Genomic DNA, 25,060 nt, shown 5'->3' with positions numbered 1-25,060 from the left:
ACAAAGGGAAAAAATAAAAGCAAAACCAATGACCACTCAATTATCCTGAAGAACTAATTCTAGCACAAGAAAAGCACTCAGAGTGATTCAGGAATGAGGGAGGAAACATTTGAACAGCCATAAAATGGGAAAAAAAACCCTACTAAGAAATCCCCGAAGTGCTCTGGCACCCCTTTGAGAGGAACTATGATGCTGCTACATACAAGGCTCATTGTTCCCCTTCCTTGTTCCCCTTCCTCCTCCACGAAGATATGCCTGAAATTTAAGCCAGGCAGTGATAGTTAAGGTTAGCTTGAATCTACTTTATCCAGACGGACCACAGCTGGCACAGCAAAGGAAAGCAGACTGTGCTCCCTGCCAGAGTCCCAGGCTGTGGGACCGTCACTGAGCTAGAACATTGCCACCAAAACTCCCTGCTGGCACAGCAGTCACGACTTCATTTGCAGCATGGTCATGCCACCTAGAGATGCTGAAGAAAAGCACAGAGAGAACCGGTCTTTTTGAAGAGAAAAAAAAAAAAAAAAAAGAGGAGGAGGAGGAGGAGGAGGGCAGGAGGCACTGAAAGGCCACAGAAAGGGCAAAATAGGTCAGGACTGTAGGGAAAGAACTGAACAGACAGCCATTTGCAACATGACAAAGGTTTGCACTGATTTGGTAAAGTCCAGCTACCGAACTACACAAATGTAATTCACCAGCTACTTGAGTAATTGAACAGACAGTCATTTTGTCCTACATCCAAAGGGATAAATGGCTTGTGGTTTCTCATTTGACAGCAGAACAAAATTCCTGGCAACGAGAAGTAAACGTCTGCAACTTAAGCAGAAGGCTTCTGTTTCAGCTGACTCTTAACTTGTGCGTTAAAAGGACTGCAGCAAGGGAAACTGCATTTGAACGGGATGCTGCCTGCGTGACAGATGCAGGGGCCAGTGTGAGCCCACCAGAAATGGGGAGTACAGTAATCATACAGGCCATCTTCATGCCCTCTGGGAACAGGTGCTGTGGAGCCAGACACTGCTGCTTCTGATAAAGCCAGGTAAGGAAATGTCTTCAGCAGATCCCCAGGATGCATCACCTTGGAAGGGCAGTGATGGAAGAGACAGCACTCAGAGTACCCCAGCTATCTCTCTGGCACACATCGGAGAAAGCTCCAAATAACGCACATCAGGACAGCAGGCACCCTGACGTTAATAGGGCTTGCTTTCTATCACCACTAATATGTCATCTCAAATGTTTAGAGATCAGAAGTCAGAACACAGGGAGGAATGCTTATTACTCAGGTTGTTCTGAATAATAGCTCCGCATTTTAAGACTGGCTAAAATACATGAACTAAAATCCTTGCACATTTGCATGAGCTCAGATGGAGCATTATGCAATCCGTGAAGCAGCTCTTGTGAAAGTTCCCATGCCGAGTCCAGCAGCTGAACCAAATCCAGCCACCTAAAGTCTGTGTAACCCCCCAGCTTTTCTGCTTTATTGTTGGTGTTGAGTTTTGCCTGATGCTCACCGCTGTCACTGCTGGAACAGGTGCTTAGTTTTGTGTGTTTCTGTAGAGTAGCCATTGCAAACAGCTGTCTGGCATTCAGTACATGTGCTGCTAACAGGTACTTGTGAGGAACTCCCAGCATCATCGTCCCAAAGGCCATTTCGCTGGACCAACTGTTTCCCTGCAGAGTAGGTGACATGAGCAAAATACTCAGGTTGAACATGGTTGTTGATCCATGTGGTGCACTGGAGTGAAAAAGCAAAATACGTGCATGTATGCAACAGCAAAATGAATGCTCTCAGCCTAAGCTATAGTGCTAAACTGCAGCGTTCCACAGGGTTATCAATCTTTGTGATGAACTCAAGTCAAAGGCTCCCTTTTGTTAACCTGCACCTACCACAGGTGGCTGCACTATGACATTTCCCATTATCATTCTTTGAGACAAGCTTACAAACTTGTTGGGGAGAAGAGTTTTACTGCCATTTAATCCCAAACAACACTGCAGCAAGCGCTTTGCGTAAAGAACATTGTTCCATTAAACCACTCCCATTCAGTTAAGTCTGATGTTCGGATCAGAAGCAAGGCTGATGGGAATCCTTACCTGAAATAGAACCTCTCACTAGACCAGTTTGCAACCCTCAGATTTTTATGACACAAGTGCAGAAGGTACTGATGTTTGCTTAGAGGGAAAGACACACAAATGGAACATTTCTAGAGTCCATTGAAACAGAACCTCTACCCAAGAGGTAAGGGGAAGCCCATGTATTAGGCAGCTAAGCTGAGGGGACTGCTGTGCAGTACTTTACCACTGAGCTTGTAAGTCAAGAGGCTTGAGAAGTGACAAGTGTCAGCGTCTCAGCTGTACAACAGGACTGAATTCCTAACTTCTCCTGCCTTATCTATCCTCCTCTGCGATATCTGGAACTGTCATATATGGAAAAACAAGATAACAGAGGATGACCACATCATGGCTTGCTGAGCTGGTAGGAGCATGGAGCTACGTGCCCCGCAGGAGCACAGCCATGTAGACAAAGCTCTGAGACCCCCCAGGCAAGCTATTTCTCTGCTTAGTGTCTGTCTCACGGTAAAGGGTGAGAAACAGCAAGCAGTACTCTATCCCTACACAAAGCACTGAAATGCACGGGTCAAAAGCACTGTGCAAGAGCTAGACACTGGTAAAATGGAGTTAGAGCAGCACTGAAGCTGCGCTCACTCCTGGTGAGCTGCAGAAAACCAAACACTTTTTCCAGAAGCTATCCTGGACTTTACACAGCATTATCAAGTGTAATCATAGTACCTGGTACCACTCAGTTACCTCCCTCTACGTCCCAGGATGTCAGCTTTATTAGGTAATCATATGGGTTTTTGAGATCCATGGTTGACAGGAGCTACCAAAATCCAAATTTTAGTCTCATCACGCTTTCTGAATACGATGGATCTGAACGGCAAAATACTAAAACAAGGAGAACCCAGATCTGAATTTACTGTTGAAGAAAGTTATCAGGAATCGCTACTGAAGCGAAGCCTAAGGACTTATCTGTAGGACACGTTTGAGTTTTAAATGGAATACCCAATGCAGAAAATAAGTGTTACTTTATTAGCAGTTTCTGAAGAGTCACTAATTCATAACCCCAGTTTTTCCAAGAATGTCAGAGCTGAGCAAAGTGGGGTAGACTTGATTTCAAGCAAAAGACACTACATTTTTTTCATTGTTAAAAAAACTAAAAACACAAGAAATACCACAAGGAAATATGTTAACAGCCCGAATTTCACCACAGCTTTTGGCGTGTCCCGGCATCCAATAGCATATGTTATACTGAGAAATACGTTTCCATCCTCTTCCCTGCAAATCTCAAATGCCTTCACCATCAGAACTGATCCTCTGAGCTTTGGATCCTTCCCAAGTTCATTTAACCTGATCAATTTTTAATGGCTGTCACTGGTTATTTCACCCAGTCAGTCAACAGCTTCTACAGTTCAAAACACCAGCCACCCTCTTCCCGCTCTGGCATAACACAGGGCTCAGGATCTACAGAAATTATTCATATGCATTATAAAGAACTTGAAGGAGCTGTAAAAGAGATTGATCCCTGACAGCTGCACTAAACTTGAAAGCCCCTTCTTGGCTCTGAAGGAGAATTCTGACCTGAAAAGGGGTCTTGAGCAAGCAGCCTCAAAGGGAATAAAATATTAGCCTGTAAAACCAGCACTCACTGGAAAACTCAGGTGATGTTTTAATGTAGGTACACCACTTGCCTCAGGCACAGCCAACGTAATTACTTGCCACACTAGCTCCAGCTCGCAGGTTGATGCAACAGACCCTGCCTCACCTCCTTTTGTCCCAAGTACTGAGCAAGCCTCCAGAAGCACCAGAACTTCTGCTCTAGCGACCACGTCCTGCAGGACAGCACCACCATTTATCCTCACACCCAGCACACACTGCTGTGCCGCTAACGTTAACCTTCGTACCGATGCAGCTCTGGGTACTAAACCAGAGCTGGTTAGTGTCTTCACTACATACTGTGGTGGCAGGAAAGAACGATTGTTTTAAGGCTTACGGGTTTCTAACCAGAAAGAAAATGTATCCTAAAAGCAGGAGATGGCGGAGAGGAATGAGGGAAGCCATTTATCCAACTGCAAGCATGTCTAGAAATCCTCGGGAAGCAAGGAAGGGACATTCACAGACATCCCATTCGTGCAGCGACCAGTGCTGAACCATTTCCTGTTGCCAAGGTAGGAGCTCGACAGGGCACGGCAACGAATTGTCATGCAAACGATGCAGGCATTGATGGGACTTCCCAGCAACAGAGCAAATTTTTTCACCAGTTTGATCCTAGCATTTGAAAGGAAACAAAACAGCTGCGTGAACATGAAGCAACGTGGGTTTCAACCAGAACCACCAGCTACCCCAGAGCTGTGGGAGTACCGAGCCTGCCTTCGGTGAATTCAGCAGGCCCTACTGCTCTTTGTTTAAATGGGAACACGGAGAGAAACAGGCCCTTGAGTTTGGAGAAAAGCGTGCAGTGCTTTTTAACTGCATTGTTTTTCATGAACTTAAGTGACACCGAAAACAGTGGCAGAAAGTAACACACAACCCTTCACACAGCAACGTCAGAACATATGTTTCACCCACATTGTGCTACTTGGGATTAACTCACACGCAGTGATTTTGAGTTGAAAGCTGTAAAAATCTCACAGGCAGAAACTGAAACACTTCAAAAGCTGTTTTCCAGAGAAAGTAGAACATACACTTGCAGTCATACATTTACAACCCCCTCTTTTTTTTTTTTAAGCTTGTAACGATTGTACTATAGCACGGATGATACTATTTTTTTTTGCCCTTTTCGGGTTCAGAAATCTACTTCCAGCAGCGGTAATGACTTACCAGAATAATTGGTATTTAATTTTCCTTACTTGAAACACATTATTACAAGAAGAGTTGCTTAGTTTTCACAGAAGTGCTTGTAAACAGAACTATTGATTAGAAAAAGTGACAGAGGTAAGGAATTTTTATTTTTGCATCCACAAGGAAACTAGTCACAAAATCCTCAATGAGGAGCAAATACTTAGCTCTAAATGAGTCCTCTGGACATGACCAAATCAAAGCTTTCCCTTAAGTTCCCGTCAGGGTTAATCTTTCCCCATCCTTAACAGTTACCTCCCAATCTCTCTCTAAAAACAAACGTAGAATTTGTGTGTGGCAATCATTTCTTATTTTAACAATAGGAATAAAGACTCACCTTTCTGGAGTTACTATTTCAGGACAAACTACAGAATTACCACGGCAAACACAGAGAAAGCATAGAAACTTGGAACAATGAAAAGAAATGCAAAGGCTGAGGGCAAAGAAAGGCAACAGAGGGAAGAGCTTCGTGCCCCCCAGAAGAAAACTGAAATGGCTGGCAATCTGAGTGGAAAAAACCTACATCCCAAACAACCCCCTTGTCCCTGTGTCTTTGTGCCACGTCCAACGGAGAACTTCAGAACTGAAGGAAAACCACTTGTTCCCTCCTAAACTCATGGGAATGGCAAAAGATGCCAGTTACCAGCAGCTCTGCAAGAGGGCAGGGTGCCTCAGCAGTCAAGCTTCAAAAGTGGTTGCTTACGAGCCAAACGAAAGCAGCCTCTGCCATAAACCCCACAGCCCTGGGTGAGCTGGAAAGCTAGCAAGTGCAGAGCTGCAGTGTGGGGCTTTTGTGAACCAACCTCAGCACGTCCACAAGATCAGAGTGCTCCTTTCTGAGGCACGTCCTGCCATGACACAGGAAAAACCTCACACTGGAATAGGAAAGAAAACCAAAGTCACTCAGATTTCTACTGGCTGGGAGAGCAAAAAGGGAGCAGGAGACAAAGAACAGTGGAGATTCAGCAAAGCTGCCAGGTACGAGGCTGAAACAAACGCAGCTTGTGAAACTCAAGCCAAGACAAAAGAAACCATGAAGGCAAGAGATTTTTTTTGTGAGGAGGAAGCAAGAAAGCAGCGTGGCCCAGAGCCCACAGAACACCCCCGGACTGCTGGGTAGGAGCAGGCCAGAGAGGTACCTGGAGGTAACCGTGGCAGAGATGGCTTGTTGCGTTTCATCTGCATTTATTCCTGTTATTACATCTCTCCAGCCCAGGGAAATGATAGCACCTTCACCCAGAAGGGCAGGAAAGGCTCCACCGTTCCCCCAAGCACCCATGACCTGTGTGACACATTGGCAGCTGGAGCACAAGTCCTGAGCTGGCTGGGACAGTCCCGGTGCTTGGCTGGGTGCTAGGACACTACCTGAAAGAGCTTTGCCATCACCCAGGCGCAGTCCTGGCCCACAGCCCCCCAGATTAAGCTTACCTCACGTTTCCACAGCACCAGGTTCCCCTGATCTCGGGCTCCTCTCTCCAGAGGCACACTGTAGGACTGCATCCTCCCAATGCCAAACTCTGGAGGCAGCAAACATGGTGTACCTTGTGTGTAAGGTTCAGTACTACTGTGGTCAAAGCCATCGCATCACTTGGCACTGCATATATTTGCACTATTAAACATAAACTGCTCACTGGTGTGAACAGGCCGTTGGCCTTCCCACTTGGTCTCTAGGTGGCACTGTTCAGAATACCAAACTTCTTAGAACCGGGGTTTCAAAGTGCCATCTGCTGGTACTTGAATTATTTACACAGAGCTAGTTCAGAGTAACGAGCACTGAAAAAGACTGCACTTCTCAGGGAGTTAGCTGTACCTCAACCCCAAAGACCCACAGCACTTCTTTTTTTTGCTATTCTCATAGTTTATTGCAACTACATCCCAAAACACTTAACAGATAATTACAAGAGCCTGGCAGGCAGACACCAGGAGCACTGAAGGAAAACCACTAGCAAAGACTCTTCGGAAAAGCTGTTGCTACACTAATAGGATCTGACAACTGTTTATACTTGAACTTGTGTAAGGTTGCCTGCGTTCAAGCTCTGCAAGAGCTACCCTTGTGCTGTCTTGTAGTGACAAATGATGCTTTGAGCACTGTCAGCTCTGCCTCCTCTTTCATTTCTAAAACAATACTGAAGCAAAAATTCACACTTGTAAACACCTGACTGAAAGCTTACGGACTGTTTTAAATGCTGGCCATTACAACTACTGAACAGCAAGAAAAACATTAACCCACATTGCCGTGTCAGCTGCAGAGAAATCTCTTCTTCAGCTCAGCAATTTCTAGTTACGCAGAAACAAGAGCAGGTATCTTGACAGAGCGTGGAAGCTGGTGATCTAACATTGAGATGGACCAGACAGTGGCACTTCATAGAGTTCAGCTGGAGTGCAGTGCTCTTCTTTTAAAACTGCCTTAATCCCAAATGCTGTGTTTAGCTTCATGATCAGAGTACAGGAAACCCGTCTTTCTGCAAAACTGGATCAAAAAGGTGCCAGGCCCCATTTCTCACGACTTAGCAAGTATTTACTACACTTAAAAAAAAAAAAGTTAGGTCTATTTTAAATTTACTTAAATGCTTTTTACTATGGCAAAAGTTAAGCAGTGCACCAATACTTCAGAAGTACCAGTCACAACAGCTCAGTAAAACCTCCACTTAAAATTTTATCCTATCGAAGACAAAAGCCTGTCCTCTACCTCTGAACAGCAAGATGACTCCTTGGGTCACAACCAGTTGGAAGCTGGAGGCACAACTTCAGTGACTGTGCAACAGCCACTGCCCTTTGGGTTCAGGGGAACTGCCTCAGCGAAGACATGACCCCTGAGGAGAGCTAAATGGTTCTATTTACCCAGACCTCAAAGATGATTCTTACCATTACTTACAAATGGCACCAACAGTTACTCAGAACATCCTTTGAACTACGGCAAGTGCTACTACAAAGGGAAGCAACAGGAGCCCCAGGCCCATGTAGCTGCATTCCAAAAGGAGTTCCTGCTGGCATCCACAGGGCAAGGAGCCCTGAAATGGTTTGTGCAGGTGTGCAGACATGCACACAGAGGCATGCTCTTTCCCTCAGCTGTCAGGAACTGTTTCAGATCTGTTTAAGCTTTCTGCACCTGTCCTTCAAGAGGAATGGATCCACATTAACCTACGATGATCCCATCTCCCTTTCCAGTTTTGTTTCCCTCCATCACCCCCAATTCTTTCCTCTCCACCTTTAAGTTTTTGTTTTTTCCTCCTATCTTGTTTTCTTCCCCGGTTCTTTCTGCAGGACATGCAGAGGAATGGCACGATATTAAGAAGACGCACTTGCTGTGAATGACTAGGTTACTTGCCTAACTTGAGTCTACCAGATCAAAAATCAAGTTCTAGCAGTCACAAACTCTATGGCTAACCCAGACCAGCAACAGCCGCTATCCAGATCTGCAAACGTAGGACAGCAAGGTGGAAACCACCACCACACTTGTGCTTCAGTCTGTTTACATCTAGCTTCCCGAAACTGACCCACGTTTGTAAGGCACCAACCACTTAGAGACAACGCAAACTTAGTCAACGGGAATTTATTCTTTCAGTAAGTCATTGCCAGCTCTTATGCGACCAGGGCAGAAGCTGTCGATGATTCACTAAAAAGAGAGAGAAAAAGAAGAGAGGGGGTGAGAGAGAGAAATATTAATTGCATGGACAATGATTACAAACCAACTGCCAAAAACCACTACTTCAGTTCAAAGCTTTAACTACCAGTCCTGAGCTCAATCGCAACTTCTTTTAAAATTCTAAATAGGATAAAGACAGACTTCGCCCTTCCTTTTAAAATACAAATAGACAACAGAACTAAACCCTATTTTCAAAAACCTGGCTAGCTGCACTTCAGTCTTTTCAGAAAGAAAAGTTTACCTAAGACTTCTACAGGAATTCTGCAACATTGGCTATTTTTTCCTAGAGAAATGCCAACTACAAATGACTATCAATTGTTGCCACAGATGCTGAGCCCTTTCTCAACAGATTTTCAGACTAACATGAACTATAAACATATCTAAGTAACAACAGAGTGCACTTTGTGTAAAGCGTTAGAAAAATCATCTAATACACAGTGGCTTCCCTTGTTGAGGCATTTCTCTTTTTCTAGTGTCGTGGCAGTCATTTCACCCAGCAATGAGTTCCATGAATTTATCAGTTCATAAATATGAAAGCATCTGTTCTTTGCAGGCTGGTTTACCTGTATGTCTGATCACAATGCACTCTGAATCCGTTCAGTAACAGGCCCAGCACATTGTTTACTAGACCTAGAAGACTGCAGTGAAAACAGTAACATAAAATAGAGGACTTACTACTTCCAGTTGGGTGGCAGTACCCTCTTCGTTTTATAGTAGCGAGCCAGACGATGGATTCTGCTTTCAATCAGAATCAGGCGGAACTTGGCATCTTTATCCTAGAAAATAGAATTGCATTACAAACAGGCTCTACTTGGACATCTTGGCAATGTACCTTTCAGATGAACTCTAGTAAAGTCAAACATCCAAAGCTACTGCTACAAAATCCATACTCCCACCATCTAAGACTGATGCATATGGTAAATGCATAAACCCCTGCTTAACGTGGTACTGAAAAATCAGAAAATGGGAGAGTTGGTAGTGATACAAACAAGGCATAGGACAGTGGAGAGGCTCTCCCCAGATACCTGGATCAGTTGCATAAATTTTTAGAATCTATTCTACAAAGTTATAAGGGAACTACTGTATTATTTGAAAAAACAAGTGGAGTTCCTATTTTGATTAGCACTCACCTTTCTGTTTCTCTCAAGATGCTTGCGAACAGCAACAGCTTTCTTGATCAAGTGATAAAGATCCTCTGGAAGGTCCGGGGCCAGTCCCTTTGATTTAAGGATTCTCAAAATTTTGTTGCCAGTAACAAAGCGAACCTGGGCAACACCGTGAGAATCCCTCAGGATCACACCTGAAACAAACATTTACATACTGCACTGAAGAGAAAAACCTTACCCAAACAGATGTTATTACTTTAAGGTCCATTTCACCAGACATCCAAAATAAAGTTCTCTCTAAATATTGGTTAAACCTTCCTGGTAGAAACCTTGAACAGCAATAAACAGTAAGCGAGCAAAATACCATCCACAGAAGCTGAAATGCTATCAGAGAACACATAACAGGCAACTGACCCACCCACCACAACATACAGGCAGGTAATACAGTAAGTGCTGCAATAATGCATGGAGATCTTCAGCAGAACTTGTTAAAGCTAGGTATAGACACCCTTTGCTCTGGGGGTAACAAAGCTTTCAGGGACTACTTTGGAATTAAACCTCTGGCTAGGAAGCGTGTTCTCTTAGAACTTTCTGCTCAGGAGCTCTAAGCTAAAAGTTAACAGTAAAGTCAAAATAGAAACTGGTAAACCGGAGAAACTCAGCTTCCGACAGCACACACCAGTGTTCTGGAAGAGAGGTTCTAAAATTAAAAAGATACCTCACAATTTCTGACTGAAAAAATACCTGCTTCATCAAATATGCTTCTTGCAAGAAGGGACATACTGCATGCTTCCAGTGGTATCCACACAGTGGATACATACACACTGCAGAAAACCTGTGTTTTCTTAATATAGTTAACACAAGTTCAGGTAATTACTACATTTTCACAGTCAGAAAGATGTGTTTTGCCTACAGTTAGGTGTTATTCATGAACCTTACCAATTTGTGAGGGAGTCAGGCCTTTTTTTGCAAGCTTGTAGATTTGCTCCTTTACGTCATCAGAAGTAAGTTTCAGCCACTAAAGAAAATTAGGAAAAAGAATAACAACTGATGAACGCTGATTAATACAGAGGCAGGGGTTAGCTATGAAAGCCTATGATATATGCGATGGAAATCACTGCTTTGTAATGGTTGAGGAAACAGTTGAGAAGCTCTACTTTTAATGATACAGAAACTTATTTAGATTCTGTGAATCCACAGTGCTGGTCAAAATGGCCAAGACAGAGGTGAATGAAGGACTGTTTCAAACACCCCATGCAGCCTTCACACGGCTGTTCTATCATTAGCTGCCAGATTTGACCCATGAACACAAATTTATAGAGAAAATCACTGCCACTGGGAAGGAACACTTTAACTGAGCCTTTGATAGAAACGCAAAGCTGAGAACCATTTCGCCCTCCATTCCCTGCTACGCTACCTGCAGAGATTAGTGGCAGTCAGACTTGAAATACACAAATTCATTGAAAATGAAAGAGCGTGATCTCTACCCAAATAGAACCGTGTCTTTTCTATTCTTTTATGCATTAGATTGTGCTAATGGAGCCACTGCTCTGTGGTTATTACGAGAAAAACACCAACAAGCTGGGTAATCCCAGCTCATTCCACAAGCTACAACAGCCCCCAACAGTTCCCCCCTCCCATTTTTTAACATTGTCAAGTTATAAAATAGAAATGGTGAAAGACCTATTTGCAAATGCTCTGTTGGTTATGAATCAGAAGACAAAACCCACAGGGTTCTTCGCAAGCATAGCATTTGAGCATCCCAATCATTATCCAAACGCTTTAAGCAATGTTAGTACAGCTCAAGCAGCTTCACGAGATTTTATTTTCGGTTATATTCCTGCGCTTTAGCTTCGTGGTTCTGACGAGCTATTTTTCTGTGTATGGTTTTCTATACACACCACAAACCGACCTTTCTGTCAGCAAACAGATCCCCCAAACCATCCTTGCAAAACACGGTGAATTAAGCAGCCGCTGCTTGAGTTTAGCGCGTTATAAGCCTTCATTTTCAGTGAGAGCCCCTCGAACAAACAAAAAGCAGGCCGGAATTCTTTAAGTTCGTACTACGAGCGACAAACCGGCGTCGCACGAGCCGGCTCCTTACCGTGGGCACGCTGCGGCGGTAGGGCAGCGCTGACTGGGACAGGCCCTTCCTGCGGGAGGAAGCACAGCACACGCTCAGCGCCAGCCGGCGGCACCGGGCGCTCCCCACGGGCCCTCAGCCGGGGCCTCCCCGTCCCCCTCCATCCCCCCGGTCCCTCCTCGTCCCCCCTCGCCGCCCCGCAGCGCTCCCCCGGCCCGGCCCGGCCCCGCACCCGGGAGCGTGCATGCGACCCATGATGGCGGCGGCGGAAAAGAAGGGAGCGGCGCGAGGGGACGGCGCTTCCCGCCCGCCTGCCGCCGGAAGCCGCCTCAGCGCCCGGCCGCTGGCCAATGGGCGGCCGCAAGGCCGGGAGCCGCGCTCCGCCCGCTGAGGGCCCCCCTGAGGGAGCCTGAGGGGCGGTGGGGCAGGGCGAGCCCGTGGTACCGCACGCTTCTCCCCAAGGAACACGCGACTCTTGAAACCGTTTTAAAATTATTTCGGTTTATTCGTATTTTGTGCTGTAAGACACTGTGCTTCAATAGCGAACTGCGAAAAAGGCAGTACATATTGCTTTCGGTTTATTTCACAACGGAACGTTTCACAAAAACAGTAGTCTACTTTCCTGTGTTTTAAGTGACTTGTGATTCTAGTGATGGAATGGAGTAAGTCTCAAAAGCATCAAGTGAGCAGGAAATATATCTAGTCAGTTACATAGAATACTATTTACAGGCTATGTACTAAATGAAGAATATGCAGAAGATACTTAATAAAACTGGGATCTGGGAGTTGTTAGTGTCCATTAGCATCAACCCAGTTTCTAACATTCAAGATATTCTTAGCTTCTTAATTGTAATAATTCCTAAGAGATTGGACCATGACTAGTTTAGGCACCAAGAGATTCAAGTTTACTTCGTGCTTCTGTACTGAAGGGAGATTGGTCAGTAGCAGGGGAATAAAATCAGATTCTGAAAAAGCTTTTTAGTGTTGGCTAGGCAGAGGACGTTCCTGTACTGAGTCTTCGTTCATCGTCGTAAATTTTACTTCTAGTCATATTCAGCGCTGAGAGTCTGTCCCCCTTTCTCAAAGACGCTTCAGCATTTACCATTGAAGTGTGCAACTTGACTCGATAACTTTGTCCAGACAGAACACGATCTCCCCAACCACCAAGTCAGGTGAGTAAGAACACTATACCTGTAGTGCAGAAACTACCTAATTAAGTAACCAGTGGTACTAACGGGAGACAGTAAGTCGTATTTGTACTCCACTATCACAGTATATTTCAAATCTAGTGCTGCTTGAAATTATTATATTTTTTTTAGTGGAATTCTTACCAGGAATGAGAATCGCTGTTGCTGTCAAATGGATAAAGAAAAAAGTGCAACCAAATTCCTCTCTCAAAAAGTTCTGTTAATGCCACTTATTTCTGCCCAGCAAATATCTAGCAGTTGTGCTTTTTACCTAGAGGCCCTCATTTACATGGAGGTACAGGTAAGTAACGTAGGTGCAAGTCCCACTTCGATTTAGCGTCCAAATCTGTTATATATTAATCACTGCTGTATTTAAGTTCTAGAAATTTTGCAATGTTGTAAAACACTGAGAAGCTGGATGCATTTCCTACGGCATCACATTCAGACAGTCTTCACTGGCTTTGGAGATCATGGGTAGAAGATGGGGTACAGAATTTTAGGTTGCACTGATTATGGAGATCAGTATAAGCGATTTTATCTGTAATTAACACAACTCTGGAAAAGACTTCTACTAGAATCTGCAAGTTATCAAATATGAGAACGTTACCCCTCTTTAAGGAGCAGAAAGTTAACGTGTATACATATTTAAATACCAGGAATGAGGTAAAAGAGAAGCATTTGAATTATAAGGCACCATTATTTACAACTTCCATTATTGGCACTCGCTCCAATAAATCTTTGAGAAGCATGCATCTGGAGATAAATGCAATGCTAAAGAATTTTTCCAGCCCTTCAACCTTAATTTCTACAGGCATGTGTGAAGCCACAGAAATTTTACCCGTCACTGCTTCTGTGATGTTTAGTTAATAGCATGAGTGTAATCCTAAAAGTACATAGTTTCTTTGATATCCTCCAGCATTATGCCATGAATGGCATAAAACGGATTACAAAAAAAAATCATAAAGCAAAAAGGCATTATATCCCCAAGCCTAATGATTAAGTTATGGTTTAACCAGCCAGCATGGTCAAACTGTTCATCTTACTGTTGTGGATGGTTTAAAAACACCTTCCTTTCCTGCAGCTCTTAAGAAAGACTTGTAATAATGCTTTGATAACATTGCATAAAAATAATCCAGCAATGGATTTCTAGAAATCCTCCAAATTAGGCTTCACGAAGGTTGGTCCAACATGTCTGTCGAAATGCAGAGTTTCTTATTTTAAGATGTACAGGTTATTTTCAAGTAGGAAGATGCACAAAGCACAAGTGAATACATCTGGTCTGTTCTTACTCAGGTGTTGGAAAAAGTTCATAGATAGGGTACAGCAGTTAGCCGATACCAGTTAACAGTCTCCTTGCTCAAGTTGAAGTCCTTTAGAGAGAGTGTAATTCCACCCAGGAAGAAGTTCTCTCGTAACGATTCCGCACTGAGCACACTTAACTGAAGTTCTCTCTGTTTCAGAGTCTCCATGCTATATCCACTGTACACAAGCTAGAAGGTAAAAAGTCAAGAATTTTCTGGTTATCCGAATGAAATTACATGGATTACTCTCTTTTTCTGACTGCCTAGCCACTGATATTTTAACTGCACGTTATGACCATGGAGTACGCCTGTTTCTCAGAGACTAGGCTGAAGCACATGCATATTTTATTTTGTGCTCTTAAGCGTTTAAGAGGACCGGTGTTTTCAGATACAAGTACTTTTTACATGCCAAGAGTTTTCCATTGATTCTTTTCCTCATCCTGAATCAATGAATCGGGGGTGGGAGACAACATTTAATATTTAAGATTCCTTTACTTCTCTCTATCCCTCCTCAAAGTCAGTCAGAAATTTCATTTGTTACAGTACATTTACCTATTCTGATATTTTTTTTTAAACAAGGCAAAGTTTGTGAAACAAGTTCCTTTTAAATTTATATATCTCTACATATCTATTTATTTATTTTAATTACTGCTTAGAATAAAGGACAATAACTGTAGGGAGATGTTACATAAATTTTAACTTGCCATTTCATTGAAAGTTGGATTTCTCGTCTTCCGAGAGATTTTGGTTTTGCGTTTGGATGTTTTGTGCGTGTCCGGCAATAAGTATGTTTTTACATAGGGATTTGGATCTGCACCGTCTTCTGTAACCTACAATCCAAAACCAAGTCAAGTTAGAAAACCAAGCAGCGCATGCCCATTTGGTTATTTTCGAATTGCTAGTTTTGGCCATCAACCTAACCAAAACCAGCAGCTGCTTTAGGTTAGCAGTTGGAGAATTTGTAGGAAGAGATACACTTCCATCGTCTCTACATCAATCCAGTTCAAGAAGGTAACTGAGAAAGTAGAAACAGTTTTTGGCAGGGAGCTCACCTCCTCTTACTTACCAGATCTTTAATGTGCATCACCATGATAAACAGAGTGCTGTTTCTATATGATATGGATAGCTTCACTTCTCCTCCCACTTTGCCTGAGGTAGGACTTGATGGACTTGCATCTGAAAAAAAATATATAATTATTTCCTTTGTAATATTTGTATATCATCATCAGTACTACACTAATTATTTACAGGCAAAAAAAGTATACTTTTTTTTGTTTTTTTTTTTTTTAAAAAAAAGATTTTTGCATTCTCTTGTAAGAACCAACCTGGAAGTTTGGAGTAAGAACTTGAATAATTTATTCACGCCACAAGTAAGCCTAAGTGGCGACACATACTGTTGCAATTTTTGGTATGCTTTTTCATTTCCTAGAAACTGTGTGCAAGCACATCTGTAAAGAAGGAAAGCTTTACAAAATTCTCAAAAGAGGGAAAACTGCAGTTAATTGTAAAAGACTCCTTATAAACCACATGAGAAAGGTGTCATAGTACAGTCACCCGATTTATAAATATCACAGCTCCTGCCCTGCAAATAGTACCTACCTGTAGATCTGGCTATTCCGTCTATTCCTTCCACTTTGTCATCACGAAGCAGTGGATGGAAAAATGTATAGACAAGGTCACACTAGATTTGGAAGAAATGTTACATATTAGATTAAATGGTAATGAGCACTAAAATTTGAAAACCTTAATTGGATCTGCTCAAGTTACTTGAACTCACTTCTGACACCTCTGAAGAACTGTTCATCAGACTCTGTATGTAGCTGTTGAGCTCGACTTTTCTTTTAGCAGCTACATCTTTTATGTGTGTTCTTCCCAGAACCATCTTGTTAGGAAAGCTGTAAGGGAAGAACAATATAAAGGTTTTAGTTAATTTCCTTGAAGTTAGTACAGTAAAAGTGTCATTGCAGTTTCCATCCTGAAGCATTAACAGCCCTTTTTATAGTGAGTGGAGGCATAGCATGCTAATAGGTAATGATGTTTTAAAAAGGCAAAGAAACATAGGTAACTGTTACATCACAGACTAAAGACACCGTGTTGGTCCTTTGGCTCCCCTCCATAAAACTTGAAGATTACAATTTTCTCCCTTAATTGCCATTTTTGAGGTCTACTTAGACTGAAACGGAGGCAAAACCGCTGAGGGGCAATCTTTAACTCCACCCAGTTGGAACCATTTTTTGCTGCGTTATATTATTAACAGTGCGTTATATTTAGCTCGTAACAGTGATGAGTGAGTGAGGAACGTACCCTGGTAACTTCCAAAGAGGAAAGAGAATGCCAAGTTTGTTGTGGAGCTCCTGGAACTCATCAAATGTTCGGAAAACAAACGTTGGCTCAGCTTGCCCTTCTCTCAAAACTCTTACTACGTATATCTGTCAAAAACACAGAAAAAAGAGACAGTAGTAGTAATACTATAGAACTGACTTTGTGTGATTGTATTTTAGCAATTAACTCCTTCTACTTTGGTCATCTTTCTCCTGCATACACTTCTCAGTAACACTGCTTGAATTTTAAAGTTAGAATTATGAATAGCCCTGCTGTAATGCGAAGGAACATTACATGATTTTCCCATAACGTAGCCCACATCTGACAGGGGGATAAAAGTAGTTAAAGCTTAGCTGTCAGCATTGTCCCTTTTAAGCCTCATTCTAAGTTCATACTGTATAGCAGGTGAACAAACTTTTAATAGATCAGTGCAAGACTTTTACCTAGCCATATACCTACGCAGCCAGAACTACTGTGAAAATTTACAGGTGCAGACTGTGGAGGAACCTAATGGCTTCTTCCCCCCCAGTCTAATTCTCTAAGATTCTAATGGATTCAACTTTTTAAATATGCTGGACAGATGCTGCATTATATAAAGGAACCTCAAAATAATACTGGGGACACATCCCGAGGATGCCGTTATTCATGTCATTATAAAAGGGAAACAAAAGCTGAAAAACTCCACAGAAAATTTAGTTCAGTGGACTCATTTTATGGGCAAAGGAGTTAGAGGTTTGTTTGTTTGTTTTAAACAGAAGCAGATTACATCACCTTAGTAATTTCCTGGAAAATAAAAGGCTGCCTTGGCTTAGATCAGAGTACTCAGATACATTTATAATATGGTGATTCACTACGAAGCTTTTCTTCGGCTCTGGAATTATTTATCTTTACTCTAACTTACCTAGGTGGGGTCTAGGAGATTAAGGCATTCACAACAAAGGCAACTTGGAAACAGATACACATTACCATATTAGCATAGCACTTTTAAAATCAACTTGAGGAAAAAGTAACCTGGGCTAAACTAGTCTAGGCCAGCAAACAGCCATAGTGAAATAACGATCATAAGGAAGGAAATAACGTCGCTGCACATCTTCACAGGGATATGATTATCAATAAAAGTCTTAAAGTGTAACCCAGGTCTATCAAAATCCTGAATTATATTGTTTGCTGTTACTTCTCCCTTTTATGCCTTTTTCCGGATACTTTTCAAGGTGTGTCTTCATTTTGAAGCACATTCTTAGATGTCAAAAATACCAATCTCTACTCTAGCAACCGAGTTGTGGGTTTAGCCTGGCCAGCAGCTCAGCAGTCACACAGCTGCTTGCTCACTCCCACACTCCAACTGTCAGCACAGGGGAGAGAATAAAAGCGAAGTAAGAAGACTCACGGGTTGAGACAAAAAGACAGTCCTTGGGGTGGAAAGGCAGGAGGTGATGCAAATGCAATTTCTCACCACCTCCCATATGCAGACCCATACCCAGTCAGTCTCCAAGCAACAGCCACCTTGGAGGATGATTTCCCACCCACTTCTTCTCCCACCCTCCAGCCCCTCCTTCTTCCCTTTTACTTTTTAAGCTAAGTGTGATATCCCAGGGTACAGAACATCTCTGGTCAGCTCCAGTCAGCTGCAGTGTCCCCTCCCAACGCCTCGCCCACCTAAAGCCCACTCACTGCAGGAGGTAGCTGCGCAACGGGGTAGAAAAGAGAAAGCCTCGACACTGCACAAATGCTGCTCAGCTACAGCCAAACCAACGGCCGTAAATCCAGAACAGCACCAAACGGGCTCCCACGAAGAAAGTTAACTCCATCCCATGCAGACCCGGTACGGCTCTGCTCTTCTTCAAAAAGCAAGCAGGCTCATTCCCAGTAAGATCTAGATTTCAGTGGTGGGTTTGGTTTTACTTCACCCCCCAGTGGGGCTCAGCTGTGTGTGCACACGTCCAGGCTCCCCTTCCAGTCAATACAGTCAGACTTCAGAAAATTCTTAAGCTCATCCTTATCTGTCATCAGTGCCTAATTCAACAAGTAAGGCTGTATTTACTTAATATCTGACAACAAAGGGAACCTAGCTGTCCATCTCAAAGGTAGCTACTTCAGGCTAAACCAGGCAAGTCATGCCTGGACTAACTCGTCGTGACTCTGTACTGAACTTAGAGCAAGAAGGAGAATAGATCTCGTCGGAAGGAAATGCGTGGAAAGGGATTCTACATACTTACATAATGTTTATCTGGATTATATCTCTTCTGATACGTAAACACAGACACTTGTTTGATTCGGCCATCTTGTTTCAGAGAGTATGTTTTAGCAGAAAATGAGAGGATGGGTTCATCATTAGATGGTAGACCTGAGAAACGCAGCTGAGCCAAGTTATGAATGAAAAAATTAAACTTTGTGGCAACACTTCCTAGACTGGATTCAATCAACCTACAGAAGGAAAAAATAACTTCAAATACTAGAGCGCATGTCAGAACACACAAAAAATGTTCTGTCAATGAATCAGACAAATTTTAAGTCTTTAAGGAAAATAAAAAACAAGTTCTTAATGACAGAGAAACAGAGCTTTTAAACTAAAACTGACCGATGAGCTATATAAATAGCACCGAACAAGCATTTAACAGGAGATTCTGTATTTGAACTTTGGAACTGGTTGTTATCCAAGAAGCAACAGTCTTCCAGAGTTAGTAAAAAAAATAAAAAATAAAAAATAAAATTACGTGCATACTACTGCTGTCTGTCCCCCCCATATATTTAAAATGCGTTACAATAACACATTTTGTAACACATTGCAACAACTCAGTTACACTATATGCACGCACCCACTTGCTATATGGAGTGTCACCCTTCCCTCCCCAGCATACAAAAGCACTTTTTTTGGAAAGCTTCTTTACACTGCATGCATTTCAAGGATACCAACACATACACTGCTATTAAGCAACTTGGGTGCGTTAATCATATATGAAACTGGTCTTTTTTGTGCAGTTCACTGATTGGTATTCTGCGACTGTACAGGGCAACTAACTCAAATTCTACAGACAGGCTTGTGAACATCCTTAGTGAATTTTCACCAACGCAGGAAGCTCCCAGCAGAAGGACGATGCTGGTGGTTAGTTTAGTTCTTTCACTTATCCAGTACCTTGTGAAGAAAATGGTAGCTTCTGCATCTGTTGTTTGGGGCTGGAGAGCATCCTGGACATACTTCAAGTCCTGAATACCACTTAGTTCTGGTAATCCAGAAGAAAGCATCTGTAGGAAATTACATTTGCAGTTTTAATGTAATAACCAATTTTATGTGGAAATAATTAAAACTCTTAGACCTTCAAACTTAAGTGAAGCTGCGATAAATTGCTAAATGCTAATAGATATAGCCAAACAATTGCTTCCAATCAGCATTTATTCCCTTGCCTTACCTCTGCTGAGTTAAATGCACCTAACAGAGCTTTGCAGCGTAATTTATGGTATTTTTGAAGTTTTAAATTCTCAGGCAGTAGGTGGGTAGTTAAAAAGGAGCCTAAAAAAAAATCGCCATGTAAAACCTTCCCCAAAAGTACATCTGATATTTCTGGCTTCTAAAGACATGCAAGAGTTCTGGCACCATAAAAAGCTTAGAACGTAATATGAGCCAACATTACAGATCTATCAAGTTTCAATTGAATTTAATACAATGCTTACCAGGGAAAGTAGGTTAAGGAAGAGGTTTGCATGTTTCCTTATCGAATTGTAAGCTTGACAACAGAGATCCACAAACAATTGAAAGCGAATCGTCGGCTTTTCACCACCATTAATGACATAAGCCATATCTGATGTTAGCACAAAAGGAGCCCGATCCCTGTCCAAAGAGCACAGAATTTCTATGTTGATTATAAGGTCTGCTCACTGTGTCACATTCTTCCCTCCACCCCCAGGTATTCGTATCAAATAATCCATATCCAATAAAATGTTTTTATTTGTTTTACACCCAGAAGTACTTGGATTATGTAACATTTCTGGCACTCAATTATTCATTCATAACATTTACATAATAAGCATTTTATTTGAAAGATACACCTATGTGCTTTGGCTTAAAACAGTTCCAGAGATGGAAGATGGAAACAGAAAGCTGGAGACTTTACAGAATTAATTCTGTATGAGCAAGTTTGAATGCATTCTGAAAACTTAGTGGTTAAAGTGGAAGATACTGGCTCCTAACCGAGAACATCACTCATCAGGAATTTAAATGTTAATGCTTATAATACCTATAAAAATATACTTTAAAAAATCACTTCATTCTCTACACTGCTTAGCTACAGAAAATACCTTTTAAAGCTACCAAACATCTGTGCGTGACCCAAAAATTTTCCAAAGTCGATGTGAAACATATGCCCTGTGTTTCGAAGCATTATGTTATCATTGTGGCGGTCACAAATTCCCAACACGTAAGTAGCTACACAGCATCCTGCACAAGAATAAATGAAGTTTTCCGAAGCCTGGGAAGGAGAGAGGGAAAAAAAAGTCAATTGAGAACACGTATCAATGGGAAAACAGCATTCATATATTCAATAGTCAATCTCGACAAGGGTAAAATTCAAGTCAGACACACCAGACCCTAAAACTCCTTTTCGAGTATTCTTTGCAAAAATCTTTAGAAATCATGCTCTACAGCAATACAAGTGTTTTTTTGTTTGTTTGTTTTATAAATGCAAGAGAAAGGAGGAGTTGAAGACAAATCACAAAATGTAACAAGTAAGCAACCAGTGAAAAGGGTACAAGAGATTTATTTTCTAATGTGTTGTAACAGCACCGTAGCCAATAGAAAACATTTTATTTTTGGCATCTTATGTCCGAAGGAGCACTGCTCCTAAACCACAGTGAAGAGAGCTACCATTCCGTCCTATCTTAAAGTTCAATTTTTTTTCTATATCCAGTAACCCCCCTCCAAAGTGAATCCTAAGAATTTATCTGACTCATCTGTAGTTAATCCCCTGTACATAAGGAATTTTCATTTACTCTTTCTGAAAAATAGGGAAAAAAAATCAGTTTCCTGAAAAACGTAAACAAGATTTTCAATGGAAGATGTAGAGTAAGAATTACATTCTTTAAAATGGTATTTATCCCTTTTAAAAGATCTTCAAAAGAACACTAAAAAGTTACCTTTTCATATTCTTCCTCTGTAGGATTATACTTCCGCAACCATTCTGCCAGAGGTTTCTCTTTAAAAGAACCCGTCACTCCATATTCCACTTGAATTTTCCTAAGAGTTTCTGAAGCAGGAACGAGTTCTACCATGCCTTCATATAAAATAGAACAAAATATATTTATTATCTCCTTAAGTTGTATTCTGTTTTCACCATTTGGTAGAAAGTCTCTTAACACTGATGAATTTTATAAGTTCAGACTTGCTTCTTTCTAAATTGACTGCTACCTAAAAAGACTTACTACAAGGCATGCCATGAAGCATGTGTAGAGATCCAAGTTAGGTTTGCTTTACTACAATTAGCTTTGGATGCTACAATGCACATATAAATTATTCTCTGGCTGAAAGCATTACTGTGTAATTTACTTTCTACTACATAAACTAGTATTGGTCTGTAACTGTAAAATATTTTGATACTGACATTTCTCACAGACACCATCTAACAACTTCTAATGGCTGTTGAGTGTTGAAATAGACCAGACTGTTGCTCCAGAAATAAGGCAGAGCAGGATTTACATGTGGCCTTATTTTAGAGACACCATTTACTAAAAATATTTGTATAGCTAGATCATAAAAGGAAAACACTGACGTGATTAAAAGAATTTTACTTCTATCCTGGTGAGAGCTACTACAGGCAAATCTGCAATTTACGTCTTTTTTATTTTTCACTTTAATCCTTCACGTGCTTTAGGAATACTAATACGAGCAGCAACAAAAATGTAACATGCTGTGCCATCATTGCTTAAAGTAGGAAGAAATGTCATCTGTTTCTTGAAAAAAAAAACAAAGTCTTACATGAATTGAACCTTTTTGCTTAGTTTTGCAAACCTGAATTTCCATCTTCTTTATTTGGGAGTTTTCATCATGCTGTTCTAGGGTCTGGCTGAAAAGATAAGTTTCTACACATGCTCTTAAAGATATGTGCTTCCTATTGGCTACCTCTAGAGAATTAGCAACTAAACTAGCAAAAAGCACGTTCAGGGTGTGAGGCAATCTTAGAAGTTCTGTGATTTAATTTTCAAACCTAAAAGCTACATACTCCTAAGGAACTTTGAGAAGCATATCACAAAAATTCTGGGTGGGCTATGGTAAATTTTTTTACTTTTTGCACGTTTCAATAATCCCTGACTCAACTTCACCAGATTTCGAATACCTTATAATGTCAGTTTGGACTTGAATACGTTCTTTCACCATAACTAACTTTCAGAATCAGGACTGCCAAGGCACCATTAGTTTCCTGTGTTGCACTAAGAACACCAGAAGCCTTAAGCTTTTATTGTTACGTTTATGCATTTGTACCACAGCTCATCAACAGCAGAATGCATAAACCTCTGGACTCGAGAGAAGAAACAAATTTAAATGCAACTCAGCCACAAGGAAATTCCAAACAATTCAACTTTCCATACTTTTGAGTATGGAAGTTCCTTGTAAAGAAGGCCTTTGGCTTTCCACTGTTTCTTGAGCCTGCCTTTGAGTAGAAATTTTCTCTATGAGCATGACAAAAAATTGGGGGGGAAGGTGGGGGGCAGGAGGGAAGACACTGACTGGATTATAGATTATAAACAGCATCTGGTTTTGCACCTCGGTCTTTTCCAGTTGAGAGACATTTGAAGATAACCATCCGTAGATCTAGTCCCTCCTGCAGCCAGATCTTATCCATGATCTTAATCATTTGTAAAGCCAACATATCTTGTCGCAGATCTTCTCCAACCTTAAATGGAAATATAAATGTTAACTGGAGACTTAAAATGCTTTCAGCAAAACTAAGATTCAGATTTTAATTGCTTTACATTTCTAGTAAGGGATGTCTTATGCTACGTATTTCCTCACAGCTACGGATTTAATAAGAGAAACTACACATTACGTTTTCACATGCAGTAGACTTGATTTTCAGATCGTACCACCTGTTCAAATGTTGGTGAACTTTGTAAAATTTCTCTAAATAATATAATTTCAAAAAATACTACATCCTTTCTTATTCCCTTTTATCATTAAAGCTATATGAGCTTTCTCTGAGAAGGTGCTAGGGAATAGCTGTTCCAAGGGAAACTGTACTTGTCCTTAAAAGAGCGCATTAACTCCAAGCACTACCTGTTATCCCACGCTGCTTTAGAAAGGTCGTAGCGGTTATCCCAGGTGTGCAGATCTGTGACATACATACTCTCCCGCCTAACAGGGAAGTTCTACAGATACTTTCAAGATTCTGAGGAGCTCATTTACATGGTGTCACGCCAGCACTAAGGTGGGAGTTTCCAGTTTTACAATTATAAAAATTAGCTGTTTCGTGAAAATTAACCTTTTCCAGACATCCGTTCCTAATTGTTAAGCTGAAGTTATAAGCTTCCTGTTTCTAGATGCACAGGAGCAAACTCAACAAGTAACTAAGCTTACTGATCTACAGTAAATGTAATCGCTGTTTCAGTGGAATCAATTATCATTTAACATTTTTCTCTCCGCCACACATGTAAGGCCTACCTTAAACATCACATTAATTTCTTCTCCCAGAGGGTCTGCATTTATCAGTGCAACTTTCAGTGGTACTGCATTGGAGCTGAAGAAAGAACATGCCTACAAGTAGAATTAGTGTTAATACTCGAAAAGGACTACTCCCACTAGCCCAGAAAACAGGACATTCTGACAACAAGCACGTATGACACACAGTGTGCATATGCAGACTTTTAACGTTGTGATTGTGGGGAACACGTGCTTCTTTTGAATAAAGAGCTCCTCGGCTGGTATTTGTTTAGTTCTTGTACGAAAGCCAACAGTGCAAAACAGTAATGCTTTATACATTTTGAAAAGTGAGTAAAATATGAATAAATATTAAAAGTGAGTAAAATATGAATAAATATTTTATCAGCAACTATTTTAAATTTGAATTATAAAAAACGGTTATTTGTAACTCTTGATATAATCTCAGTTATCTGCTTTCAACTACATACTTGTGATTTAATTAATAGACATAATAAAGAAGGAAAGCAAAGGAACTCTCTACATAGGAATAAATCCAGCGTTACAGACCTTTAGGTTCCTAGTCATGCCCAATGTTATAAACCAGGTTGTCAGAGCGGATATTGCCAAACCTTGCAGAGTTCTGGAGCAAATTACCTGCTTCTCCTACGCTATCATTTGTTGGATCTTCATAATGAAATAAAGCTATTGTTTGCCTCCCCTGATTTAGTACATCTCTTGGACACAACCAGTAACAAGTAGCTGTTCACTTCTCTGTTTTGATTACCATTGCAAACAAGATTTTGTTTGTGTACTTTGAGTATTTCTCTCCTTTACTACAGCCAGAATTGCTGGTCTCAAAGCAGACAGGGTCTGAAGAAGTAATAAACTACTACTTGTTCCTTTT

The 25,060-nt window shown here is 41.4% G+C and overlaps 2 protein-coding genes across 4 annotated transcripts in view; both read right to left on the bottom strand.

Annotated features, from left to right (window-relative positions):
- Positions 1-8,422: 8,422 nt before the first annotated feature.
- Positions 8,423-12,078, bottom strand: RPS13 (ribosomal protein S13). The gene is made up of 6 exons (XM_035328772.1): positions 11,955-12,078; positions 11,744-11,792; positions 10,579-10,657; positions 9,664-9,833; positions 9,209-9,309; positions 8,423-8,503 (listed from the first exon to the last, which is right to left on the bottom strand). The coding sequence occupies exons 1-6, from the start codon at positions 11,975-11,977 to the stop codon at positions 8,470-8,472; spliced, it is 456 nt and encodes a 151-aa protein (XP_035184663.1). The 5' UTR covers positions 11,978-12,078; the 3' UTR covers positions 8,423-8,469.
- A 125-nt stretch (positions 12,079-12,203) lies between these two features.
- Positions 12,204-25,060, bottom strand: part of PIK3C2A (phosphatidylinositol-4-phosphate 3-kinase catalytic subunit type 2 alpha) — a 47,864-nt gene continuing 35,007 nt past the window's right edge. For all 3 annotated transcript variants that reach the window (XM_035327788.1, XM_035327789.1, XM_035327790.1), the window contains exons 21-33: positions 24,178-24,270; positions 23,284-23,413; positions 21,660-21,796; positions 20,826-20,995; positions 20,202-20,358; positions 19,666-19,775; positions 18,749-18,956; positions 16,515-16,639; positions 15,988-16,105; positions 15,810-15,891; positions 15,277-15,386; positions 14,915-15,040; positions 12,204-14,399 (exon numbers count right to left, since the gene is read on the bottom strand). In XM_035327788.1, the coding sequence (XP_035183679.1) occupies positions 14,217-14,399; positions 14,915-15,040; positions 15,277-15,386; positions 15,810-15,891; positions 15,988-16,105; positions 16,515-16,639; positions 18,749-18,956; positions 19,666-19,775; positions 20,202-20,358; positions 20,826-20,995; positions 21,660-21,796; positions 23,284-23,413; positions 24,178-24,270 (1,749 nt within the window). In that variant the 3' untranslated portion in view covers positions 12,204-14,216. The remainder of the gene's footprint in view (positions 14,400-14,914; positions 15,041-15,276; positions 15,387-15,809; positions 15,892-15,987; positions 16,106-16,514; positions 16,640-18,748; positions 18,957-19,665; positions 19,776-20,201; positions 20,359-20,825; positions 20,996-21,659; positions 21,797-23,283; positions 23,414-24,177; positions 24,271-25,060) is intronic.

Source organism: Oxyura jamaicensis, chromosome 5 (assembly GCF_011077185.1).
Source record: "Oxyura jamaicensis isolate SHBP4307 breed ruddy duck chromosome 5, BPBGC_Ojam_1.0, whole genome shotgun sequence".
Classification (NCBI taxonomy): domain Eukaryota; kingdom Metazoa; phylum Chordata; class Aves; order Anseriformes; family Anatidae; genus Oxyura; species Oxyura jamaicensis.
This window is presented reverse-complemented; position numbering and strand designations above follow the sequence as displayed.